Genomic DNA, 16,992 nt, shown 5'->3' on the forward strand with positions numbered 1-16,992 from the left:
GGGAGGGAGATACCAAACAGATAGACAGGAAACGTTGTACGGAAAAGTTGTTTTTTTCTTATTTTTTCCGGGAGAACCCGCTTACACAGCTCTGTTTGTAATTTTTTTCTTCATGCTAAAATCACACGGCCTATTTGTTGATGTAAGTTGCCTGAATTCCGTGGTATGCTATCTTCTTTTTTAAAAACAAAAGAAAAAAAAAAAAAAGCAAAAAAAGAGAAAAACCCAGAAAAAACCCTAAAAGATATTGTTGTTAGGTTTGTTTAAATGCTGCTCTTGTATCTGTTTCTAAAGCCTTAAACCAGTAGAGTTCTTTTTTTTTTTCCATTTCTTTTCTATTTCCTTTCCTTTCTTTTCCTTTTGGTTTCTTAAGACAAACAAAAGACCAAAACCCAGAGAGCCACAGAGCCCGTGCGTGGGGTGCCTAGGGCATCCGAGCCGCTGCCCGCTTAAAGCGCAGTGCTCCGGCCGGCTGGCGGGCGGGCCCAGCCCGCTCTAGTCTCCGCCAAAGCCAATTGGAACCGATTTGGGTGTGTGAGGCTGTTGTTTCTCTCTCTGTGCCGGCCGCCTGCACCCCGGCCCTCGCTGACGCCCTGTCTTTTCTCTTCTCTCTCTTGTTCTAGGAGGAGAGTTAATATTGCCCATTATCACGGAGGACTCCTTAGACCCCCCTCCCGTGGCCACCCGATCCCCCTTCGTGCCCCCACCCCCCACCTTCTACCCCTTCCTCACGGGCGTGGGTGCCACCCAAGACACCCTGCCCCCGCCCGCGGCCCGCCGCCCGCCCGCCGGGGGCCCATGCCAGGCCGAGCAGGACGACAGCGACTGCGAGGAGCCTATTGAGGCCTCGGGCTTTGCCTCCGGGGAGGTCTTTGACTCCAGCCTCCCCCCCACGGACGACGAGGACTTTTACACCACCTTTCCCCTGGTCACGGACCGCACCACCCTCCTCTCCCCCCGCAAACCCGCTCCCCGGCCCAACCTCAGGACAGATGGGGCCACGGGCGCCCCTGGGGTGCTGCTCGCCCCCTCCGCCCCGGCCCCCAACCTGCCAGCGGGCAAAATGAACCACCGAGACCCGCTGCAGCCCCTGCTGGAGAACCCACCCCTGGGGCCCGGGGTCCCCACGTCCTTCGAGCCGCGGAGGCCCCCTCCTCTGCGCCCCGGCGTGACCTCCGCCCCCGGCTTCCCCCATCTGCCCACAGCCAACCCCACGGGGCCTGGGGAGCGGGGCCCGCCGGGCGCAGTGGAGGTGATCCGGGAGTCCAGCAGCACCACGGGCATGGTGGTGGGCATCGTGGCGGCCGCGGCGCTCTGCATCCTCATCCTCCTCTACGCCATGTACAAGTACCGCAACCGCGACGAGGGCTCCTACCAGGTGGACCAGAGCCGGAACTACATCAGTAACTCGGCCCAGAGCAACGGGGCGGTGGTGAAAGAGAAGGCCCCGGCTGCCCCCAAGACGCCCAGCAAGGCCAAGAAGAACAAAGACAAGGAGTATTACGTCTGAGCCCCCCGGCACCGCGCCCCACTGCCAGCTGCCCCTCCCGGGAGGGCCCGAGAGGAGGGTGCGGCCCTCTCCCTGCCGGGGCCCTGGGGACCCACTCCCTGGCTGCCTCAGACTTCTCTCACGAAGAGGAAACGCAAAAAAATGAAAAAAAAAAAAAAAAAGGGAAACCCCGTGCTCGTCCCCTTCCTCCTGCCGTCCGTCCGGCGCGGAGTCATCGTGCGTCCTGGGGCTGTCTGTCCCTCTCAGCTCTGCGCCCATCGGGCAGGGCACGTGCTCACAGCCCTGGGTTGATTTATTTTTTTAAGGGGGGTAGTTTTATTTTGGTGGGGTTGGGAGGGAAGGAAGACTGGGGGTTTTGTACAGTGTCAACTACTCGTCCTGTTCATTTTCCTCCATTTTTCTTCCTCCTCCTTCTGTTCCCCCAGCCTTCCTTCTCTTCCCAAGCCCTCCAGTCCCCACCCCAGGCTTGCTGTGTCTCTCTGTCCCCACCCTCCTTCCCCACTTCTCCTTTTTGTGTGTGTCTGGTTTCCCCCTTCCTTTCCTCCCTTTGGGTTTCCAGAGTCGGTGGGAGAAGGGCGGGAGGGTGGGCGGAGCGTTCCAGCGGGGGGCGGGGCCGGGATGGCCCCGAGAGCCATGGCTCCGCCCACCAGGAGGAGGCGCCTGCCTGGTTCCGCCCAGGGAAGGGGCTCGGGCCTGGGAAGACCTGTTCTGTTGTGTGCCGCCGGGCGACGTGCATTGATGGGGAAGCTGCTGGAGGAGCAGGGTGGGGGGCGGGTGGGAGGGGAAAGGCAAATGCAGATATATATTGAAGACAATTAATCTAGATATCGCGAGCAGCAGCCTGTGGCACCCATTGGGCGCGGGCAGCAGGGAAGAGAGGGAGCCAGGCATTACCCGCGTACTGCTGGGGTCACTTCTCTGCCCACAGGCTCCCTGCTCCACCAGTTTTTTTTTTTTTTTTCTCTCTTTGTTAACAAATGTGTCTGAGTCTTGGAAAACACCCCAACCCCGGAAATGTGTGGGAAAAGAAAACAAAAACTTTCCAAATCCAACTGTCCTGTGCAGTTTGTTCGGGTTGGGTGCTGTTGGGACATTGGTCCGAGCTCTGGGCTGGGGTCTGGGTGCAATTGGAGCCCACGAGAGCTGGTAAGTAGCCCCCAAAGTTTTGGGCTGAGCATGACTTTGGGTACCTTGGGGCAGCTTGTCTTTGTCTCACCCCCATGTCCCAGCGGGCTGGGGAAGGAGACAGCAAACAGACCCCAGGCTTGTGAGCGATGACTGGTCTCTGGTCCCATTGGCCACGGACCTTAGCTTCTCTGGGGGCGGACAAATCCCGAGACGGGAGCAGCGTTTTGCCCCCTAGTGGCTAAAGAGGGCCTGCCCCTCTGGTGGCTGTGTGTGCAGGGCACTGGCCTTGACACAGCCCTTGGGGGAGGTGATGTTATTCCTGGGTGGGAAGAGCTTCAGTGGCTGGTCCAAGGTCTCAAGGTAACTCAGTGTCTGAGTCCAGATTGGCCCCCAGTTCCGCCTAACTCCGGTCTCTGCCCCTTCTGCATCTCTAGGGTTTGGGCCTTGCCCCCCACTGGCTGACCGTGGGCAGCCCCTGTGGCCGCAGGTGGAAGTAGAGCCAGCACACCTCAGACCAGGTGTTTGCTTCTTCATGGGCACACTAAACAGGCTCATGGTCCCAGACATGCTGAGATGGGTCTGGATTTGTTAAGCCTCTCCGTCGAAAGGAGCCAAGACTCTTGAGATGGGTGTTGTGTACGAGGAGCCGCGCACCTGGGCATCCTCGGGAGAGCAAGCAGAGCGTGCGTGGGTCTGCGTCTCCCGGGGCGCCACGGTGGACCGCCATGCCACTGGACACGGGACTCAGCCAGGCTCTGTCACTCAGGCCTCCTCTGCCTTCTGCTTGGTGGGTCTCGCCTCCCTCTCCTGGCTCTGCTTCCTCGTGCTCTTGGCTCACCGTCGCCCTTCACCGCCCTATTCTGCTTCCTGAGCTCCCACCTCGGGCGGCTCTGCTGCTGGCCAGCTCATTCTTGCAGCGTCTTCCGGTTCACAAGCCTGGTCTGTGTTTAGGCCTGGACCCCACCGAGGGCCCTTGGGCTCCACTGCCCACAGGAGCCCCACCCAGGGCCGACTCATCTCCCCCTCCTTCCCTCCATCCTGGGACGAAGCTTTTGTCGTGGGACCACCCTTCCCACCATGGGTTGTGCCCCAGTGGCCCTTGAGAGTCCTCCCCCCACCCCCAAGTCCTAGCATGGGTGGGAGAGCGAGTCTTCCCCCAGCGGCCCCTGAGGGTGGATTTCCATGGACTTGGCCTCTCCTTGCCCTCCTGAACCAGCCACGGGGAGGGAGGGTTGGGCCCCGCTTGCCTCCGACTGCTGCTCAGTCTTGGAGATCAGCATCACCGAGGCCGGCTCTAACCCTCTGTGGGAGCCCGAGCGGGGAGGCCTGACTTGAGGCAGGCTTGTCAAGACATCCTGTTCCTGTGCTGGTGGTGGCCTTGCCCCTGGCTCTTCTGCTGCTGCTCTCTCAGTCCAAGGAATGGAGACTTAGCTCAGGTTCTCCTGCCCCCATCACCACTGGCCAGAGAAAGCAAAGAGAGGCAGGCAGGATTTCCTTGGTATCAAGAAGGGAACATCCTTACTCCAGAAATTCTAGGGTGGCCTTGAATAGTCTAGCAGAGTAGGGGGCCAGAAAGAGGGAGCGTGCAGGAGCTGGAAGGATGGGCCCCAGTCCGGCTCACTGCCGTGTGGCTGTGGGACTGGCTGTTTTCCTCTCTGCGTAAGGAAGCTAAGAGCCCTGCCACCCAAGGACTTGGTAGTAAGAGGAAAGATTCCCGGACTCTGCCACTGACTCAGTGCACTTGTCTGTAAGAGATGGTCACCTTGCTCTTAGCTCCTTCATCCTGTGCATCTGATATTGAACTTAACACCTGGGCTGGACCTGGGCTCCTTGGTGTCTGGCTGGGCTGGCAGTGACCCCCAGGAGAGTCCAAACAGCATACGGGGGGTGGCCGAAATTCCAGGCACGCTGCTCCTTGACAGCTGGTACTGGCAGGGATGTGTCAGGAGATTCTACTGGGGGAGCGGGGAGGGAAAGGAAGGATGGAGTTTGGGGAAGAAGCTTGCAGTGAAGTCTGGCTGATGCCTTTGACCTTGAAGACCTGCACTGGCCATGAAAGCCCCTAGGGGAGGGAACACAAGCTCAGCCAGTGCTGGGGCTCTTCTGGGAGGATGTCCTCCTCCTGGGGGTGGACATGGAGCCTGTGTTGCTGACACTGTCCTCCCTCACACACCCTCCTGGGTGAGCTGCAGGCCTGGCTGGAGGCAGGAGAATGGCCAAAGTGGGTCCTGAGGCATTTTCCTGTGCCTGCTGCCTGAGGCCTCTCCTGCCATGGCGGAGCGGAGACTCTAGGGGTGGTGGTGGAATCTTCTTTCCCACACCCACTTCCCTTGGCTCTACCACTGCAGGGTGCCCAGCAGCTTCCGGGGCCAGGAGCAAACTGGGACGGGCATCAAAAGAGCGAGTGTGTCCCAAGTGAAGACCTGCCTTTCGGGTAGTAGCACCTAGCTGACTGCAGGCCTGTGGCTGCTGCCGAGGGAGGCCCCTTCTCCCTTGGTAGGGCGCCCACTCCGCCACAGTGATGACACTGACTCCCTAGCTGCCCCAGAGGGGCAGGGCCCTGGACCTCCCAGCTTCTAGGTCCTGTTGAGAAGTGAGGAGCGACATGTTGGAATTAGGTAGGCCCTGGGTCCTGGAACGCTGTGACCACCTGGAAGGAGCAGGAGCGAGGCCAGTCTGAATTTGGGCACAGGGACAGCTCTGACCACTTGGTGAGCTGGAGGACATCCCTGGGGAGAGGAGGGGCCATCTTCCACCAGCCCTGGGGTCTGCCTTCTGGAGGCTTCTGGATACCCTAAGGCCCCGAGAATGCTAAGCAACAGTAAGTAAGGCAGCTGGGGCTCAGCTGGGCGGCAGACAGACAAGACAGAAGGTCCACGGCAGGCTGGCAAAATCTCACCTTTGGGCATCTTTACAAACATGATCCCCACACCCAGCCCCTTTGTTCTGGGGGTCTTCACTGAGGGGTGGCCACAGGAAGACAGCTAAAGGACATGATCCCCCAGAGGCTCAGGCAGATATGACCAAGCCAGGGAGTGATCCCGTCTCCTGGGGCCAGGGAGCTTCTTCCTGATTTCCCGTTGACCCTCTTACGTGTGTGCCCACGTGTGTACACCTCACCGATGTGTGTGTGTATGTCGGTGTAGAGGCGTGCAGCCTCCTGCTGAGGTGCCTGGAAGCAGAGGCACAGGCACAGGTGGACCAGAGACCACCTGAGCACAGGTCTGGGGTGACTCAGTAGATGGGGCAGCTGGCGGGGACCCCGCTGAGCAGGAAAGGCTTCCTGCTGCACCCATGTGTGTGTTAGCTGGGGTAGGGGAGCTCGGGGGCCCATCCCTTTCCATCTGAGCCCTTGCACTGGGTTTCCCCATAAGTGGTGCCAGTGAGGGGGTTTTGGATGGTTTTCAGAGGGAGGCCCTGCCCTCGAGAAGCATCACTGGATGCCCAGACTGTGAGGCCTGAGGGCAGGCTGGGGATGTTGGGGCCAGAGCTGGCTCCGGAGGCCTTCGGACCTGGGCTTGACCCCTAATCTGCCCCTCCTAGCTGGGTGTCACAGGCACCCAGGCACAGTTTCTCTGAGCCTTAGATTTCCCATATGTAAAATGGGGCAACATCTACCTCAAAGGGTTCAGGAAAAGATGAAACGAGATGATGCCTTGAGGCGTCCAGCACGGTGCCTGGCCCATAGCAGAGGCTGGAAAAGGCAGCCACTCGGCTGGCACTCAGGACAGGAAAGTTGGCCTGGGAAAGGGCCGCCCCAGTGAGGAAGTCCCCAACCCCTGCGCCGGCAGACCCTGGGGGCTCATCACTGGAGTCGGCGAGGCACAGTCCTTTATTCACTCTCTCATCTCCCTCGCACCAATGGCCCTCTGCTCTGTGTGGGAGCTGGGGACACGGGGAGGCAGACCACCCCAACCCTCTGGGGACTCACAGGCCGGAGGGGTGGGGGACAGGCGTGTGGCCGCAGCCATGGTAAGAATTTCACCGGAGACTTGGGTTGGGCGCTGGGCCCCAGAACAAGGCCAATGCCCTGGGTCTGGGAGGCTGAGGCGGGGGATTTGTCAGGTAGGGAAGGTGGCAGAAGCGCTCCAGGCAGAAGACCTGGCCGCGTGGCTGGGATAGCGAGGGGGATGGGGAGGGGCTGTCTCTCTGGCGAAGCTGAGGTGCCTGTGCGAAGCCCTCAGGGTGGAGTGAGAAGCTGGGGAGGTTTAGGGCACGGCTGACGGTCAGCCTCCGAGCTCAGGGGCGTGAGCGGTGAGGAAGCACAGGGTCGGGCCCGGCCCCTGCTCCTTTCTCTCTCTCGGCAGCCTTGAGAGAGGGTCGGGTGATGGTGTACCGGGCAGCGTCCTGCCAATCACACCATCCTTTGCCCCTTCTGTGTTTAAGGCGGCTCTTCAGGTAGTGAGAGGCTTGGCTCGGCTGGAGGGGCAGCCCCCCGGCCCTCCGGAAATCGAGGCCTTTGCTCTCCTTCCGCAGAGAAGAGCCTCCCATCCCATCCCATGCCATCCTTCCCAGGAGGCCTAAAATCGTGTGGATTTCAGAACAGGATGCCCCTGGGTGCTGTGTGTTGCCTTCTTTACTGCCCTGTTCAGGAAAGGCACGGAGGGGTTATGTCTCGTGGGTGCAAGTCACGCCTGACCCCTGACATGTGTCCATCCTGAAGACTTAGGAGATACTGCTGCCCTGCTCTCAGGGGCCCAGGACTGAGCTCCCTGAGCACATCGTGGGGGATGGGTGCGCAGTGACAGCCTTGATAGACATCTAGGGGCTTTAGTAGTAGAGTCTGGGGCCTGTGAGGACCTCCAGCACAGCCGTCACACCCTCAGCTCTCCCCCTCACAAAGTCCTACACGCTCCCTTCCCCTTGATCTCTCTCGAGGTGGAGCTGGGGGTAGCTAGGGCATTTAGGTCCCAAATGGTGGAATGAAGGGTGGGGGACAAAGTCCATACTGTCAGCCGGGAGACCCAGCCCTTGGTCTCCACTCTCCCAAAGATGGGCTGTGTGACCCTGGGCCAATCCTTTCCCTCTCTGGGCCTCTGCTTCTCCCTCTGTCCAGCAGTAGGGGTGGGTGCCAGGCGTGCCCTCTTCTGGGCTTCTCCGGAGGGTGGAGGGGACGGTCCGCTCACTGGCTCCACACATGCTGGGTAGTGTCGCGCAGTGGCAGGCTCTGGGTCTCGGGCAGCAGCCGTGCGGCCAGGCCGCCCAGCACTGGCGCCGCCCCGTACAGCAGCAGGGGTAGGGAGGCACCGTGTACACCCCGCAGCCGGACCAGAGGCCCCAGGAAGGCTCCCCCTCGGGCTGCCATCTGGCCCAGGCCCACTGCGGTCATCCTGCCCGCACAGATGCACCTGTGAGGGGCCATACTGCCTGCCTGCCTGCCTATGGCTTTGGCCTCTCACTCTGGCCCGGCCCTACTCAGCCCAGAGAGGCGCAGTGGGTCAGGCTGGGTTGGGATGCACCTGGGCAGCCCTGAGACCACATGAAAGAGAGATTCAAGGCAGGAACATCCGGTCTGGGGGAGGCCACCCCCACGGCAACCTCCCATCCCAGATGTTCCCCTCCATGGGCCTCACCTGAGCACAGTGGGGAAGATCTCGCCAGTGTAGATGGTGATGCAGGTGAAGGCGCCTCCCCCCCCACCAAGCCCCAGTACGGCCAGGGCTGAACACAGGGCCCCCACCTCTGTGGATAGAGATGGGGTTAGCGGGGCTGCTGGAGAGGCCCCGGGGTCCCTCCATGACCTTCCAAGTGTCTGCTAGTCACCTCCACCTGGGTGTCCCCAAATTCCACACATGCACTGTGTCCTAAGTGATCTCATGGCCACATTCCCTGCCCCCCAACTCTGCTTCCCACCCAGACACCCAGAGCCAGACCCTGGGAGTCCTCCTCGACCCCCTCCATTTCTCTGCCTTCCCACATCCCTGCAATCTATCACTGAGTTCTTATTCTGTCTCCACAGTTTTTCATGATGCTGCCCCTTCCATCCAGTCCTACACCCGCTGCCCAGTGCGGGCCACCACCATCTCTCCCAGACGCCCCGGCAGCCTCCTTCCTAACTGGGCCCTGCTCTAGTCCAATGCCCACTTGAAGAGGGGGACGAGGGTTCTCTGTTTGTGGCTTAAGCCCTCCCCAGTAGGGAGCTTCTGGCCACAGCCATGTGCACCCAGCCTGCCAGCTCACCGTGGGGCACCAGCATGTCGGCCAGGATTCAGAACCCCACCAGCACCAGGGATGCCGCCTGTGTGGGCCGGTGGTCCAGGCGGCTCAGCAACAGCAGGGTGCCTGTCTTGGCTGGGATGTCAACATCCCCGATGAGGACGTGGAGCAGGAAGATGTTGCTGCCTAGGGCCTGCAGGTCCAGGGCTGGGTCGCAGAAGGTGAAACCAAAGGCGAACCTGGGGGGTGGGGCAGGCAGGTGAAGTCAGCCTGGGGATTGGGCTGCTGGTTTGTTCTCAGACCTGTTTCCACCCTCCTCCTGCTGGCTCTCTACGGTGGGTGGGGGGGGTGAGGTCTCTGTAGACTACATTTCCCAGGTTCCCTTGCCAATGCCACCTCCTCATGAGGTTTGGCCAATGGGAGGCACTGGTGAGAGGCTGGAGGCGGGACCAGGGGAGAAGCTGGTGTATTGCTCCCTCCCCAGCTCTGGGTGCTGCCAGGTCAGGCAGTGGCTGTGTCCCTTCCATGGCTCCAGCTTCCACTGAGCAGCCCCTTTCTCTGTGGCTTCAGTGGTGTCAGTCTTTGCCAGGTGACCCTGGCTCCTGGGCTCTGATTGTACCTCTCCCTCCTCTCTTGTCCTTCCAAACTAGGGTGGGTGTGCCTTTCTGCCATTGAATTCTTTGATTGCCTCCTCTGCCTAGGGGCTCTGCAGCTCTCCCAGCACCTTTGTTATGAATCTTCCTTATTAATCTCTTCTATTGACTCTCTCCCTGATCTGAGCCCACCTGAGCCGGGCTGTTTCTGTCGGGAGCCTGACTGATAGAAGGGGGTACCAGTGCTGCAGCCCTGGTCCTGGAGGCCTCTCAGGCCAGTGGGGCCAACAGAAGAGGCCGCAGAGGCTCCCTGGCTGGATGCCAGCCAGAGCCCTGATTCCAGGTTCCCTGGCTGCTGGCAGCCCGAGGGCTGGCCAGAGGCAGAGGCTGGGGCCCGGGTGGGGTGGGGGGGCCGAAGGGGCATCCACCAGCACAGGGTGGAGACACAGGTCCGGAGGCCCAGTCCAGGCGTGCGGAGCAGGGTGCCCAGGCTGGCAGGAGCCTGGCCCACACTCAGCTCCTCCTGCGTGGCTGAGAGCAAGACCTGGAGCTGGTGGGGGCGGGGCGCGGGCATCAGCCTGGCCCTCCTCCCTAAGACCCTCAGCCTGGGGGCCCAGGGCCCTCCTTCGGTCTCCCAGGGGCCCAGTGCAGGGACAGGGAGAGGGTCTGAGGGTCGAGTCCTGGGGGAAGGCCCAGCCCCGCCTCACCTCGATGGTCAGTGCGTCCCCCACTGCCCTCTCCTGTTGACGGCAGCCGCCCTCTGTCGCTCCCGCAGGCCCCTCTCCAGCCTGCCCGTAACGAGGAGCCATCGTGCTGACCCTGCCAGCCACCTGGGGTGGGGGAGAGGGAGGAAAGTGGGAGGCAGACCCTGCCTGTGGCCCCCAGGGCCTGGCCTGCGTGAGCCTCACTGCCCCTCTGTCCCCTTCTGCCCAAAGTGGTGGCCTCACTGCCCCTCTGTCCCCTTCTGCCCAAAGTGGTGGCCTCACTGCCCCTCTGTCCCCTTCTGCCCAAAGTGGTGGCCTCACTGCCCCTCTGTCCCCTTCTGCCCCAAGTGGTGGCCTCACTGGCAGCTGAGGCTCAGGGTGGCTGAGGTCGGGGGAAGGCAGCTCAGGGCTCCGGGGCTGTGGAAGCCGGGCCCTCTGACACCCTCCTTCCCCTGCAGGCCACCCTTTCTCCCTCCTCCCTCTCTTGGGCTGGGGTTGGGGTCCCCTGTTCTTCCTTCCTGCCTCCTTCCCAACCCCCTGGCCCTTCCCTGGCCTCACCAGGGCTGGTGGGCCTTGCAGTAAGGACGTCCCCGATGGCTCCAGGACCGCAGTCCTGCAAGCCCACCAGGGTCCCCCACTGTCCACCTCTCCCCGATGTCACACGGCCCTCCTGTTTATCCCCATGGCCACACCTTCCTGCCTGAGCTGGCCCCTCCCAGGTGCCCCTCCCTGCAAACAGGTCCACACCCGCCAGGGGAGGGGCTCAGGCCTGCAGCAGGGTCTTTGGTCCTGACATCACCAGCCCCGTCCACCTGCACCCATCAGTCACCAATGCCCCTCACCTCCAGCGCCCCTCGCAGGCGACCGGCCCACTGCCCTTGCCTCACTTTTGGCCCTTTCGCCCATGCCCGGGGACAGTCGCCGCCTCCTGAGTGCCAGTCAACCTCAGGCATCCCAGTGCCCCCCCCCTCCCCGTGGCAGGGCCCAGCCGCTAACACTAACCTGCCTGCCACCCCCTCAACATCAAGCCCAGATCCCCCGCACCATCCAGGCCTCGGAGCCCCCTCCGTGCCCACCTCCGCGCACAGGCTCCTGCCTCCAGACTCAGGTCCCCCGCCAGACACGCTTCCCCCGAACCCCCGAGCAGCAGCCAGGGCGGGGCCGCCTGCTCCACAGCCACCGGGGCCCTGAGGTCCTTGGGGGTTTGCAGAGCAGGGGAGAGAGGGGGACTCAAGCGCACATTAGAGGTAGAGTTGGCAAGACCCTGTGACCTGCTGGACTTGGGCTGCGGCAACCGTGAGGGAGAGGGAGGTGTCAGGGTGACTCTGACTCCAGTACCTGTGGGTGGGGACCTGCCATCAACGCTGGGGAGGCCCTGGGGAGGAGCAGGGGTAAGGAGATGCTACGTTTGTGATGCCGAGACACTGGTAATGGGGACGTCACGCAGGTGGCTGGAGGCCGCGGAGCGGCAGGACAGGGGAGGGGGTTGGGGGCCTGCCGTGACTGGAGGGAGAGCCGTGGGCACAGGTGAGGTCCCCGGAGAGAGGGCATCGGTGCCCTTTTGCGCAGGGGCCGAGGGAGGGGAGCAGAGCGAGGGCGGCAGGGTCATTGGAGTGGGTTTGTGTGTGCAGACGCTTCTCACGAAGAGAAATTGGGTTGGAAGAGAAGCAGAGGAGCTGGCGGGAGCTGAGGGGCCGGGGGGTCCCATCCTCAGATGGGTCCACATCCCCCACTGATGCGTCAGACCCTAAGCGTGGTTTGTGACGCTGGGATGTAGGGGATTTCCTGCGAGCGCCACGTGGGCAGTGACCCTGTCCGTCCTGCTCAGCGCTGTCGCCCCGGCGCCAGCCACTCCCCCACCCATGGGGGTGCTCGGTGGCAGTTTGCTGCAGTGATGAAGTAGTGGAGCAATGACTGCATGTGGGCACGTAGCACCTGTGTGGGCCTGTCTGCCAAGGAAAGTGGGGCTCAGCCCCGCGAGTCAGCATCAGAGAGCCAGGAGGGGTGCCCTGGAATCTGCATCACTGACATCTGCCCTTCACCCTCTTGCTATGGGGGTCAGTCTGCCATCCCAGAAGGCCACCTGTCAGGTACGAGTGCCCTCTCTCAGAGCCACTGCGTGAGATGCGATTGCCTCCTGCTCTGGAGAGTGACTGCAAATTAGTTGCTAAAGGCTCCATATTAAGAACTTTTCTGCTCCAAGCTGTTGGGCTGGGAGGGATTTGTGGAGCCAGCCTTCCTCGTAGTGCGGGTGCAGGTGCCCCGTCCTCCACTGGGCCTCTGCTGTGCTCCTTTCTGCGGTGGCTGCAATGGCCAAGCGACTACCAGCTGCTGGGCCTATATGTATGTGATGAGCGAGGCTCAGCCCTACCCTGAAGGGCCATCCATCCATCCATCCATCCACCCACCTATTCATCCATCCATCCATCCATCCACCCATCCATCCACCTATTCATCCATCCATCCATCCATCCATCCACCCATCCATTCACTCATCTATCTGTCTGCCTGTCTGTCTATCTATCTATATATCTATCTCTCCATCCATCCAACAAATATTGACTGTGCACCTACTATGTGCCAGGAGCTTGGTAAGGGCCATGTCTGATTTATCTCAGGGCAGTGCAGACATTTCCTAACCTCCCCTATGTGTCAGCCCTGTGTGGAGGAACCAGGGACCCCTCTGACAATTGGGTTGTGGTCCTTGTCCTCTAGCAATAATGTCAGTATGTAAGGCTGACTGCGGCTGTGTTTTGGGAGTGGTGTTTGTGTGTGTGTTGGATCTTTGCATCCCATCCCCCCATCTGGCCTAGTGCTGCCATGCCTGGCACGAAGGAGGGGCTCAGAAAACGTGCCTGGAGGCACACATGCCAAGGCAGGCAATGACAGGAGAGGGGAAAGGGCCAAGAGGTGATGGGAAGGAAGTGGGAGGGAGTGGGATGAGCAGGGGGAGGGCGACGCCCGGGAGGAGCAGGGGAAGAAGCCCCGGGTTGAGTGGGTAAAGCTGTGGCTGTGCCAGACCCCTGTGGCTCCCCTCCGGCCTCCGGCACCCCAGCCCTCTGCACCCCGGGTGGAGGGTGGGCAGTGTCTCCTCCGAGGAGGGGGAAGGGCCGCACCCGCCAGGAGTACATGAAGCAGAGGAAGAAGGAGGCAGAGACCGCCAGCTGCAGCAGCGCCCAGCCACACACACCGTGGGCCACTGCGGCCATCAGGACCTGGCCGAAGCTGAAGCCCAGGGCTTTCAAAGTCATTGCCAAGGCACGGGCTTGCGCCGATGTCCACTCCGTCACTGCAAGGAGACCAAGTGGGTCAGCCTGGGAGCCTGCACGAGCCTCCCCTGCACGGCCCGGGTCGGGGGGCCTATGGAGAGTGCCGGTGTTCATCATGACGCCCGCCACGGCGAAGGCCACCAGGAAGCGGAAGAGGCAGTACACGGGGAAGGTGGGGGGGAAGGCGGCTGCCGTGCCCCAGACGGCCATCGGAAAGTAGCTGCAGGTCAGCACCAGCCTGAGCGCACACCTGCGGCACACACACAGGGAGGGCGGCCGGGTCCGTGGTGTGCCCACCCTATGCTCGCCCGCTGAGCATAGCGGTGCTAAAGTGCCTCTCAGGGCCAGACCCGCATTCTGCGTCCGTGGAGGGAGGGCTCGTGGGCAGCGCCCCCGCGGCCCAGGCAGGAGTGAAGGCACTGGGCAGGGGGTGAGCTCCCTGTCAGCAGGGGCAGCCAAGCAGCAGCTGAAGGCAGGCACGTTGCTGAGCAGGTTTTAGCAGTGAAGGTTTGATGAGGGCAATGACCCTTCACAGCTGCAGAGGAGGGTCCGTGAAGCCGAGGCCTGGAGAGGGGCTGAGCCTTGCTCAGCGGCACAGCTGGAGTGTGTCAGAGCGAGACCCCGGAGCAGGTGTTCCCACTGCAAGCGGAGTTTTCTCCCCAGACCGGCTGCAAGAGGCCAGTTCAGGGCCAGTCAGGGCCGGGAGTCTGGGAGCACAGGGACAGTGAGGGGAAAGGGGGCTTCACCTGTCAGAGGCTTGGCGGCACGCAGCAGCTCCCACCAGGATCCCGGCCAGGTAGATGGACTGGGCCGTGGGCTTCCGGGCCTCGGAGTCGCACATCAGGTCCCCCTGGTGGGAGAGGAGGAGGATCTGAGCTCAGGAGGCTGGATAGCCCAGGTGGGAGGGGCAGGAGGGGGCAGAGGAGCCACATGGGAAGGCCCAGGGAACTGGGGCCGGGGGGCCGGCCTGGTGACCTCTGGAGTCGTCACCCCTTGCCTAAGCCCCTCCATGGCTCCCTACTGCCCACAGGCCCAGGGTCAAGCCCTCTCTGGCCTCATCTGCCTCCTTTGCTTTGGCCCCTCCGCAGCAGCCACCCCACGCTGGCACCTCCTCCCCGCTTTCCTGAGGCCACTTCCCTCCCGTTCCGTAGAGAGGCCCCTTCCCGCTTGCTGGCATGGGCCGCCTCTCCCGCTCTCCCACACTTGCTGGATGCTGCCTCTGGGAGCCCAGTGACTCTCCCCTGAGACTCCCGGGTGGAGAGAGCTGCCCGAGTTGCAGCCGCAGGAACGCCTGGGCATCAGACCTGCTCTAGTACCACCCGCTCTTCCACAGCCTGGGGACAGTGTCCGTCTGCAGGCTCATTCCTGCCACCAACCCCTGCAGGGCAATGTGGCCGAGGGGGAGCCAGAAGCCACCTGTGAGTGTGGAGGCCAGGGGTGGCGGGTCCCTCCGGGGCTGGGCCATTTTTGAGTCCAGCCAACTGTGATCTGTGACTTTGGCCTCTAAGGTGCTAGGACCTGGGGAGGGTCTTGGGGGAGGCCCTCACCTTGGCCACGATGGTGGAGGTGCTGCGGTCATAGACCCAGCCGTCCACGCGTGGCTCCGTGGCAGCCTCGCTCCAGTTGGTGGCCGTGGCTTTGGGGTCCAGGAGCTGCCACTGGTTGGCGGAAGCGGAGACACTGGTGGGGCTCCTGGTTGGGGCCCGGTAGGATGGAGACGGCCAGGAGGGCCTCAGGGTCCAGGGCCCCGGGGACACTGGCCTGGGCAGTGCTGTTGTCCAGTGTCCGTTGTCCACAGTGGCTGGGCATGGCGGCCGAGGAATTCTCCAGCATATTCTGAGTGGTGAGCCACATGATGGGGACCACCAGGACCACCATCTGGAGAACCTGGAACCTGCCCAGGCTGCCCACTCAGTCCGGGAGTTTGGAAAAGGCCATGGAGCCTGCCGAGGGGGCCAGTGGAGGTGCCCACTTCCCAGAGGCCGGCGCAGGGCAGAGGGGCTGATGTGAGGGGCCTGCCTCCCCCGTGGCATCTCCTGCTCTGCCAGCCAGGCCACCTGGGGCATGGCAGTGGCGCCCGCTTCGCAGACTTGCCCACGGGTATCCAAGCGCCTGCTCAGCCGCCGTCACCCAGGGTGGCTCTGACGGGGACCTGAGTCTGTGAGGTGTGACCCTGAAGCCACCGGCATCTCCCCAGAGACGCAGCTGCCCCTGGATCTCTGGGAGAAGCTGAATTTGGGAAGTGGGGAAAGAGGAGGCTGAAGTCACTCAGGCTGGAGTTACTGTGTCCAGGTGACACTATGGAATAAGGGTTACTAATCATTTCCTTGGTCAAAGTTTAACCCGGCTCTGAGGGAGGTGCAAATTCAAAGGCACGGCAGCTCCTGCCCCGTGTGGGCTGGGAGGCCTTGGCTCTGCCCTGGTTGCCGTGAGGCTGCCGCCGCCCCCAGCATCCCTGCTGCCCCTTGGCCTGGCTGTGCCGGTGCCGAGGGCTGACCCAGGAGAAGCACTGCCCGGGGTCCTCTTAATCTGGGGGCTGGTATGACATCGTGTGCCGTGAGGACTTCTGTGTGGGTGTAGGCTGAGTCACCTGCAGGCATCCAAACCTCACACATCCCAGCCAGTGTGGCCCAGCCCTCCACCCACGGCCCCTCACTTGTACGTGTCCACTGTCATTGATGCTGACCCCCTTTACGGTCACCCCCTCCTGAGCCCTTCATGGGGCTTTTAGTGTCACCAGACACCTCGTGGGTTCCTCAAGTTCAGTGTTTCCCCAAGGTCTCTGCCTCCTCCCCAAATCCACTCCCAAATTCTGTGTCTTGTTTCATGCTTCCTGTTACTCACTTCCCAACCCCTCCAGTGGCCAAACCCTACTAACTTCTCCTCCCCTACCTCTCTGTCTCCACAGCTGTCCCCTCCCTGGTCTCCCTGCCTCTGTTCCTGTCCCTGCAACCCATCTCCTACACTGCAAAACCCTCCTGTCAAATCCTGCTTAAAGGCCAGGGGCACCCCCTCAGCAGCAGCTAGCCAATGTGTCCCATGGCCAGGGCGGGGGTGGGGAAGCAATGCATGCTGTGGGGGGAGGTCAAGAAAGATTGGACCTGAGCCAAGAGGACCCCCCCCCCCCGTGGTTGCAATAGTTAATTCTCCAGGCTAAAGGGCCAGAGGCCACAAAAGGGCAAAAAATGTGTGTGCGTGTATACATGAATGCATGGATGTGTGTGCCCGTGTGTACATGAGTGCACAGATGTGTGTGCACAGGCATGTGCACGAGTGCATGGATGTGTGTACACACGTGGTGCATGAATGCGTGTGCATGTGTGTGTGCATGAGTGTATAGATGTATGTGCACATATATGTACATGAGTGTGTTCAAGTGTGTGTGTGACGTGTGGCAGGTAGAGAGTGGGCAGTGGAGCAGTGATGGTGACCCAGCCATTTGTTCTCATGTGCTTTGGAGCGTGAGACCCGCCTATTTGAGGAATATCTCCCCTCCCACTGCTTCCTTTTGTCTTGCCCACTCTTCCCTCGGCCCATTCATGTAGCTCACAGGTACAACCTCCTCGCCTCCCTGGCCTCTGTACCCCAGCTCACCCACTGCTTCCCACACGCACCCTGTGCTGGCTCAGTGG

General features: G+C 61.8%; 2 protein-coding genes across 31 annotated transcripts in view; one reads left to right on the forward strand and one right to left on the reverse strand.

Moving 5' to 3' along the window:
* The window catches only part of NRXN2 (neurexin 2), a 109,509-nt gene extending 106,952 nt beyond the window's left edge, over window positions 1-2,557 (forward strand). For 17 of the 30 annotated variants that reach the window (XM_082343971.1, XM_082343975.1, XM_082343993.1 and 14 more), the window contains one exon: window positions 624-2,557. In XM_082343971.1, the coding sequence (XP_082200097.1) occupies window positions 624-1,510 (887 nt within the window). In that variant the 3' untranslated portion in view covers window positions 1,511-2,557. The remainder of the gene's footprint in view (window positions 1-623) is intronic. The other 13 variants (XM_082343978.1, XM_082343984.1, XM_082343979.1 and 10 more) reach the window with 1 other exon arrangement.
* A 3,196-nt stretch (window positions 2,558-5,753) lies between these two features.
* Window positions 5,754-15,298, reverse strand: SLC22A12 (solute carrier family 22 member 12; the record flags this gene model as incomplete). Its single annotated transcript, XM_082344228.1, is given in 12 exon segments — window positions 5,754-7,968; window positions 8,212-8,320; window positions 8,819-8,846; window positions 8,850-9,033; window positions 9,816-9,931; window positions 10,095-10,120; window positions 10,123-10,217; window positions 13,212-13,610; window positions 14,107-14,210; window positions 14,908-15,019; window positions 15,021-15,271; window positions 15,275-15,298. Coding segments are annotated over 12 exon segments (1,656 nt in total). The 3' UTR covers window positions 5,754-7,760.
* Window positions 15,299-16,992: the final 1,694 nt, after the last annotated feature.

This window comes from Balaenoptera borealis, assembly GCF_965194805.1.
Source record: "Balaenoptera borealis genome assembly, chromosome: 11".
Taxonomy (NCBI): Eukaryota; Metazoa; Chordata; class Mammalia; order Artiodactyla; family Balaenopteridae; genus Balaenoptera; species Balaenoptera borealis.